This window comes from Aphis gossypii, chromosome 3, assembly GCF_020184175.1.
Source record: "Aphis gossypii isolate Hap1 chromosome 3, ASM2018417v2, whole genome shotgun sequence".
Lineage (NCBI taxonomy): Eukaryota > Metazoa > Arthropoda > Insecta > Hemiptera > Aphididae > Aphis > Aphis gossypii.
This window is the reverse complement of record NC_065532.1, coordinates 42664958-42674832: the sequence shown is the minus strand read 5'-3', so window position 1 is coordinate 42674832 and position 9875 is coordinate 42664958. Positions and strand designations below refer to the sequence as shown.

Below are 9875 nucleotides of genomic sequence, written 5' to 3'. Positions count from 1 at the left end.
AGACGTAGGTACAGTGTGTAAAATTATAAATACATTATAAAATTTGGTACCTACTAACAGATAAAAAAAACATTTTGAATATTTTAATTAGCAAATTTTCTGAGTAGCCAGTAGGTAAACTGTAAATAATTATTAATATAGTTGAAACGTTATATATTATAAAACACACCATTGAGTAAACATATATTTTAGTGTGGATTATTACGAATATTATCATTAGTATAAATTCAGAGCCGTGTCAAGTAATTCAGTGCACCGGGGCAAAATTTCATTTGGGGCCACAGGTAGCAATGTAGCATATCAAACACAAATAAAGGCGACCCCTTACTTTTATAAAATTAAGGTGCCAGGGGGCAATTGACCCCTTTGCCTCCCACATAACACGGCAGCTCTGGGTATAATACTTGAATACAGTGTACATTATTTATTTATTTTTTGTTAAATTATTTAGTAGTTTTTATACAATTGTTGGTAAGAGTGGATGAGATATCTTACATTTATTCGTTTATTCATAAACGGCAACACTGCATTATTCATCGCGTCTATCAAAATATTACTATATCACATAATATTATCGTAAATAATAGAATGATTTTTACTTTTAAAAATTGAAATTAGTAATTACCTACTCAAATATATCACGAGTAAATTTCCACCGATTGTTATTACGTCGAGATCCGTGTGTTCAATTCGCATACTGCATTACTGCATAGGTATTAGAGATACGCCATACAGTTAATTGTTGTCCTTTACCGACAGTGATGTTTGTTTTTATGTGTTATTAATTAGGTAAATATTATAATTAACTTTTGTCCATGTATGTTAAGGTAAAAATGGAAAACATGCAGCAAAGTTCCAATGGATCTTTCAATGATTATAACGACGTCAATTTGACTATAAGGATTCTATTTCATGGCCGAGTATGTTGTATATTTTTTTGATTTGTGTAACTTAAGTATACACTAGGTATATATGCATTTGTTTGTATCTATTAACGTTTCATATTTTCATTAAGTAGTTTTGTTTTTAATACTCAGTAAATTAATCTATTACTAAACTTTTAAGACAATAATATTTTATTATACCGTCTGATGGTATACGGTGACCACGAGAGCCTAGATAATGTTATTGTTTTAAATTTGATATTGGTAAACGTATTTAATAAAGCAAAGATACTTCAGTATTAAATAATTAATAAAACAGCCAGAACCTAAATGTTTGTATACGATGCATGCGTTTGGCATAAACTATCTACTGCAATTGTGTTGTATGATGTGTTTTTAAGAATAATCATAAATAAATAAATGGGTTTTGGTTCATTATCTTTTATTAATTTTGTTTTTCAATGTATTATAATACAAAATATTGATTAACTTATTTAATACTTTTTTAAATTACATTTCTGATTATTAGGTAGGTAATTATAAATAATTATAAGATTGTAAAGTGTCTTTTAGAAATGTAGCTAGCTTACTGTATACTAGATGTATGCATGTCATTTATATATAGATGACGAGTAATGTTAACATTTGGATAATGTTGACATTTAAATGTCATTTAACTGTTATTATTACTCGTCATGAATATTATTAAATGTTGCTAGTATTAACATTAACCAGATAATATGATGTTAGTCAAGAACTTTTGGATAAAGTCTCAACAAATATAAAAATGTATCATGCATGAGATAAAAATATAAAACCATTTTGAATTATTGATAATATTTATTTATATATCAATATCAATCAAGATAAATATTAAGCTCATATATATTGTTCACTTGTTTTTATCTGTAAGATAACTGCCTAACTTGGTTATAGATTATGATATTATACTCTGGCAGTCTGACGCTTTGTTATTGTATGCTAACAAAAACTCTATATAGTCTATTTAATATATTATTTTTAACATTATCCGTAACATATAAATGTAATATGTATACGTTTTTATTTAACTTTAGGAAGTTGGAAATGTGATTGGTAAAGGAGGTGAAACTGTAAAAAATATAAGAGACCAGGTAAATAGTTAAGTTGTTCAATCTATTTATATTATTAAATAATTTATTGTTTTAATAGTCTGGTGCTAGAGTTTTAATCTCTGATGGTTCAACTCCAGAACGTATTGTGACCATTACTGGAACTACAAATGCAATTTGTAAAGCTACAGAACTTATTGGACTAAGAGTTGAAGAAGTAAGAACTTTTATGAAAATCAATTTGTAAAAATGAATTGATTAACTTTCTTTTCAGTTTTTTGAGAGACAAAATGGTGACTGGAATGGCCCTAAAGCACCTTTGACTTTTAAGCTAATTGTGCCAGCATCTCAATGTGGTTTCATAATTGGCAAAGGTGGATGTAAAATAAAAGAAATTAGAGAATCGAGTGGAGCTGCCATACAAGTAGCATCAGATATGTTACCCAATTCAACTGAACGATTAGTATCAATTACTGGTACTACAGGCACAATATCTCAATGTGTTTATCAAGTGTGCAATGTACTACTAGATGTAAGAAAATATAGAATATTAATTATTTCCGGTGTCAAGTAAATTATATAGTTAAAAGTATGGTATTTTGAGGGAGGGATAGAGGCACATAGAATTTTCCATAGATATTAACATTATTAAAGTATTTAAATTTATTTTACGACAATGATTCTGGTTAAATTAGCCAGTTAATCATATTTTTTTTTACAAAATACTTATGGCAAATATATAAAGACTCATTATTAAAATCTGGAAATTAGTTAATTCTGGATTACTCAATTTTTTTCTTGCCTTTTGAAATGTTTATAAAATATATTGAGGTATATAAAAAAATACGTAACTCAAATTTATATCATAATATGTTCCTCTTGAGATTAATATTATTGAGACTACTATATTATTATATATTGGTGCTTAGGTTGCTTACTTTTATTGTTCAGCATGTTTTAATTACTAAAATTATTGTATGTTTTAATCTCGGTTTTAATATAATATTAATATCAAAGAGTGTATGTACATTTTCAGTCACCGCCACGCAGTGCAACAATCCCTTATGATCCTCGTAGTAAAACTTCAGGATTTGCTAGTAATGCAGTTGGTAATGATGTAAGTTTCCTATTACCAATTCAGATCTATTAATAATATAAACTTTGTTTGATTATGTTAATACTTTTATAGTTTGGAAGACAGCGCACTAATCCTTTGGCCAGTCTTGCAGCTCTTGGGTTAGGAACTGCATCAACTGGAGGCATCAATCCAGCTGGTATGTACAAAAAATATTTTTTTTTTAGTTTTTTATAGTAGTGAAAAAGCTCAATCTTATAATAATTGATATTTCTAACTATTTGTATATAGTTAAATCTTTTAGGGGAAGGTAGCTGATAAATTAATAAACCAAATAAAGTGTAGATAATACTCTGAACTGTAAATTTGATTTATGAGTCAATTCACTTCAAAACTTACAATTTGATATGTTATGAACTTATAAGATTGATTTAACAGATTAAGATATAATGTCGGATGTCCTCTTATGTTAAGGGAACATTATATATTTATATCTCATTTTAATTAAGACATTTTTTAATGAAATGTAAGATAAAAATGATTAATCTTAAATATACTTAACATAATATTAATTTCCACGAGAATCATTTTTGTCTCTCAATGTCATATTTAAAGGGATTGGTGAAGGTGTTTACAATTATATGTTTAGCCTTAGCTGCATTAGCTGGAAGTCAGTTAAGAACAGGAAATCGTCAAAACCGAAATGGTAGTGGGGAACACAAAAATCAAAATTCTAATTCAAACACTGAGACTATATCAATGACTGTACCTAATGACTTAATCGGATGTGTCATTGGTAGAAGAGGAAGTAAAATTGCAGAAATTCGGTAAGTAGTAACTAACATAATATTCTACTCAATGTAAAAATAAATATATTTTCTTAAATTGATTGGTTTATTTTAATTTGTAAATATATATATATTATATAATATACAAACATAAAAAAAAAAAACCATTTATCAGTTTGGTTATAATAATTGTTTACAGTGAATAAAATTTCCAACACTTCTATTTCTGAAGTTAATGTTTCTGATATAAAATTATTTATTCACTAAATTTTTATTTCAAATTCTTACTCAATATTCATAAAAGCTTAAATTTATAAAATCAAATATTTTATTTTTGATAAAAAATTTGCTTGTATTATTAATTAATATTTAGAATAAATGTTTTACTAAAATACTTTTGATCTAGAGTTTATATCATTTAATTGTGATAACATTGATTGATTTATCTAAAAAAAATAATAATAATAAATAGTAAATATACTATGTATGTATTTTGTATAGACAAATAAGTGGTGCTTTAGTGCATATAGCTAAAGGTGAAGGAACTCATGAAAATGGCGAGAATGAAGATCGACATATAACAATTACAGGAAATAAAGATTCTATTTCAGTTGCCAAGTATTTAATTGAAATGAGGTACAACTTTATTATTATACTTAAGACAATATTCGTAGGATCATAGTTGAGAATCCTATTGTTATCATTAAATCCCTCATATTTTATTATATGTCCTTTTTTATCACTAATCCCAATTTCTTCTTTAGCGTGGAACTGCAGAAAGCCAATCTTGAGGGGGCTAACTCATCCTCTAGTCCTGATGATGGGTCCAGCTCAACCTTGCCCACTCCTCCGACGGTGGCCGCATCTCCTTTGTCGTCCGCCATCCCGTTGGCTCAACTATTTGCCAAGCCGGGTGCCATTAATGCCCTATCCAGCTTATCTGCTCTTGGCGGCCTAACTGACCTCTTGGGAGCCTTATCTGGCGCCAATCAATCCCCTCCGATACAGACCACAGGTGTCCATCGTCCGAAAAATTATTTCCAGAGAAACCGCAGTCCTTCAGGCGAAAAAACTAAAGCAGACAGGACCAAGTTTGCTCCTTACTGAATGCTAATTGATCCAAAATCCCCCAATTATTGATATTCATACTAATGTTTTATCCTACCCATCTTGATTTTCTATTTTTAAGTAGTTTTTTTCATTATTTTATAATTATTTAAGTACTCATTAAGGAAACTTCTAATTTTTGAAAGTCTGAAAACAATTCTAAAAAAACATCTTATTTGTTTTTAAATTATTTAACATAATTGATTTAGTTTATGGATTTAAACTTTAAAAATTAGATATCTACAAATCTCTTTCATGGGTGGAATTATTGCATTTTAAGGTTTTTATTTAATATATTTTATTGTGTCCAATTTTTGTTTCACTTTTTAGTTTAGATTGTTTCCAATCACTACTTATAGCCTATATTTTTAGTTCTTACATTATATTTTTTTTTAGATCTTATTGATAACATATCTTGTATTCCTTATTTTATTTCATAATTTTTAACATATTAGTACGGTATCCAATAAATAAAATCTGCTTTGTTTACAATTGTTGATATTATATTTTTTACAATAATAAAATGATGTAAAAATGAGCTTACAACAATTAATAAGATAATAACTTGCTGCATTCGTGTAGCAGGTGACCTACCGCAGTAGAGTGATGTGTACATTTAGAACACAAATTATATTTTTGAATATGTCATATCATACATATTTTTGTGAAGTACAAAACATAAAAAATAAAAAAATAAATAGTCCAATATAAAACAAAATTCAAGTATAGTAAACATTCTTAGTATTAATTCAAATGTATATGCATTTTAAATTTTAAAATATACATACAAACATGCACTAAAAAAAAGTCAAAATATGCAAGAAAAAGATGCAAAATAAAATTTCAATTTTTATTACACTTTATATTTGATTTTAATTTTGCAGTGATAATTATTATTTATTAGTTGTATTAAAATGTGCATAAACAAAAAGTAAAATGTATAATATGACAAATATGTAATACGATAATGTAATTTAATTTTTAATCATTGATATATTGTAAAATATATTTTATTAAAATCAAATAGTAGATTTGTCCTTTTTAAAAATAATGTTAATTCTAAATTAATTTTCTTAAATTTTGTCATATTGTAATACAACTCTCCCCATCCCATCTTCAAATAAAGAATATCAAACAAGTCTTATGTTGAAAAATGTTTATGTTATTTTTGTAAATAATATACTAAATAATAAATTTAAATATGTGATGGATTGCATATTGAAATAGTACTGCAAAGTTGAAAAATCCACGTGGTAATGTTTTTCATTTATAATATTAATACTCTGATATTTATATATATTTCACCCAAAATTATCTTTTAAAAAAATGTCATCAAATATTAAAGAAAAATGAGGATATGAGATATTGAAAAATTGTTGAGGTTTTGAATAATAGTATTGCAATCAATTATGATACAATGTTATTTATTATACATTATATTATACTTATACTGTGATATTGAATTATTACATCTTACATGTATGTCGTATTCATGTACATAATATTATAATCACAATTGCACCAAATAATTGTTTAAATTTACTTTTAAGCTCACATCCCAACTAAGCAACTAAAAAAGTTTTTAGAATATTAATAATGATAAATAATGGAATTTTTCATGTTTACCCAACTTCTTCTTTCACTTAAAATGTCAAATAAATAATAATTAATACATTTTTATTTAAAATTATAATAAAACTAAAAAATTAATTATACCCTCAGAGGAATTGAGTTAATTATTTTATTTGTATTTAATATATTGAAGTTTAAAGATGGCTTTTAATTGAAACTGATAGTATTATTTATTTTATAAAATATATTTACTTTTCTGACTAGTCTGCTTTGTGTTCAAATTTAAAAATAATCACCTTGTATTCATAAATGTAAAAGTATAGTAATAAAATAATTACCTAATATATATTTTAATTTCATTTTAAATTGTAATATTATAATCTTAGTAATATATTTACATTCATAATAAAATAAAATTTAAATTCAAATAATAGACTTGTATATTTTTTTTTTTTTTAGTTGTATTATGAAATTTTATTTTTACTTTTAGATATAAAAAATAATCTGAATCAATTTTTCCTGAATCCTACATTGTGGTCTTTTTCTATACATAATTTTACTCTTCGATTATACTCACTACCAAAGTATAAGCTACTTAAAATCTTTCACAACATTTGTACTATCTAATATATGATCAACTACTTTTACGATTACCATCTATCAATGATCCTTATTGATGATTATTTAATATGATCTATAGCTTCAAGAAAGCTATTTTTTTCCTGAAAAATCCATCAAGATAACAAACTCAATGGGTAACTTATATTTAAATTCTATGTTTAAATAAATTATTGTTTCTAATTTTATTTTTTGAGTCTATCATTATTTTCCTTTTTTATTTTACTGATAATGTAATCCACCTTTTACAATCATTAATCATTAAGCTGTTTTGGATTTTTGGATTTATATTTAAATATGCTAATCGTATTTGTTTTGTTTATTTATTTTTAGAAACATTGGTCAAATTGTTGATGTGTTTTAAATGTGAGTATTTTTAAGCATTTTTAAATTGTATTATTTTAAATATTCTGAACATTCTCTAAAATTAAAATATTGTAATACAATCCAGGTATAAACACAGATAATATTTTTAACTTTAAGTTTGATAGTATATCAAATCACTTATTTCTAGAACTAACTATTTAGTGCTGGTTCTGCAGAACATAAATTTTTCCATGTTTTACATGGTGCAAAAAAAGAAAACAAATAAGATAAAGATTACACACTCAGATAATGTAGTTATTTTATTTTGCAGACATTTTATTAATATTCATTATTTACTAAGTGATATTCTTTAGTCCTTACATGTTTGATGTTTTAATTGCCAAAATATTTTAAAAGTAAATAATAAGAAAAAGTTGGTTGATTATAAATTATTGTAAATTTTAATCAAAAACTACAGTTATGTTTTAATTGTTGAGTATTTGCCAATTGAATTTTCTTCTTTATTTAAATAAATAAATAAATAATAATAATAATAAATTATAACAATATTATAAAATGTATAAAAATTAGCATAATGGCCTGGGCAAATTACCTTTTACTCGCATAAAATACAACGTGTTTAGATGGTAGAGAATTTTATTTTATGACTTGAAATGTTGACTAATATTCATCAATTTATCAATAGTTATAATAGGGTTGAACTATTTATCAGTGAATTAATAATTATTGATTGTTCATGTATGTAGTTTCTAAGCAATTAATATTATAGTATCATTAAAAGTTAATTCTTTTCTTAATATAATTCCACAATTTTAAAATATATTTTATTTTTGCAAATAACTATTGTTTTTATAAAAAAAAATTTATATTTTACACTTTGTATGTTATTAGATGTAGATTAAAATGATTTGTATTATTCAGTTTAATAAGTAATACTTATTTTTTTTAGGTATTGATATTTAATATATTTTGGATGATATATATACTACCTTTGCCCATCTATTACAAGGTGTTAATAAAACTATTTTGAATTGTTGGCTTATTTAACACTGATGGTCATTTAAGGAGGATGTTACAACGTATGATGTTTATAATATTATCTTTTTAGTTGGGTATTCAGTCAATTATTATTTTTAAATTTTAATGTTTATTAATGTATTATTCTTAGTAACAAATTAATGTATTTATTTTTCCTTAGCATATTAAAAGACTGGAGAAGTTTGCCAAATCATGAATTACTTCTATAAATATTTCATCATCTAATTTACAAAGAAGAAGATTTCAGCAATCCATAATAATAAACAGAGTACTTATAATTTGATTCACAAGATTTTTATCAAATTATATACCTATAGGATATGCTTTAATTCACTTGAATTATAACTAATATGAAAATGATAACAAATTAAGTACATTGTACTCTCGATTATCCGTGTTGTGGATTATACGTTGCCTCCCGCGGAATCATCTATATACATATCAGTATACAAAAAAAAAAAAGTTGTACATCATTATCGGTTTAATTGGGTTGTGATAGTTGATTACTTGATAACAACATACATTTGTTTAATAATAATAATGTTTTTTGGCAATTGTTGATATGTTTAATGAAAAATATATTATTTGTGGATGCCCTGCCACTGTATTCCGCGAATAATCGAGAGTACACGATTACACTGTATTTGTGTAATTATTTTGAAGGATGTTGATGATTGCATATATATTAAATTCTGTTGACTGGTGTTTCCAAATAAATATTTTTAATGATTATAATTAATTTTGTTTATTTACTCTTCAATCTTATCATATAAAATATTGTATTTTTAAATTCTGAGTGGAGTGATGAATATTTCAATATTAATTTTACAATTGTATCTTGTCACCTATTAGGGCAGTAAAGATAATTTGATTTTTAACCTTGAGAGTAAATACCTGAATGCAGTCAGTACTTAGGGAGATGGGCTAAAAGCAAAAAATTCCCAGTATTTTTCAATATAATCGGTAAGTATAAAAAAATGTACTAAGAAAAAACAAGAATTTTTACATTAAACTGATATTTTATAAAATCGATTCTATTTTTTGGTATAACTGTAGACAGTGTAGGTACTTAAAATTATCACCAAATGTTTATATTAGAATTTTCTGTGCATGATAAAATTGTCTACATAGTTCGATTCTTTTGAAAGTGCTATGTAGAAAATATATTCATTTTGAGATTGTTATGAGTTTGAAACAGTATCTAAACTAATGTATATTATATTGTATGATATGTTATATACTCCTACATGTTAATATTAATATATTATGAAGTACCAATTTTTACTATACTGAATGTGTATGTTAGAAAATATAAAAGAAAGATCATGATATAAAGTCAAACTCATATACTTATTGTAAATTTGATAAGACATAT

General features: G+C 25.0%; 1 protein-coding gene across 1 annotated transcript; it reads left to right on the top strand.

The window, feature by feature from the left end:
• Window positions 1-552: 552 nt before the first annotated feature.
• On the top strand, window positions 553-9235 carry LOC114128840 (poly(rC)-binding protein 3-like). The gene is made up of 13 exons (XM_027993431.2): window positions 553-713; window positions 828-920; window positions 1961-2017; window positions 2076-2192; window positions 2250-2507; window positions 3012-3092; window positions 3165-3249; window positions 3700-3877; window positions 4340-4474; window positions 4603-7272; window positions 7469-7501; window positions 8412-8541; window positions 8661-9235. Exons 2-10 carry the CDS (start codon window positions 834-836, stop codon window positions 4943-4945), a joined length of 1341 nt encoding a protein of 446 aa, XP_027849232.1. The 5' UTR covers window positions 553-713; window positions 828-833; the 3' UTR covers window positions 4946-7272; window positions 7469-7501; window positions 8412-8541; window positions 8661-9235.
• Window positions 9236-9875: the final 640 nt, after the last annotated feature.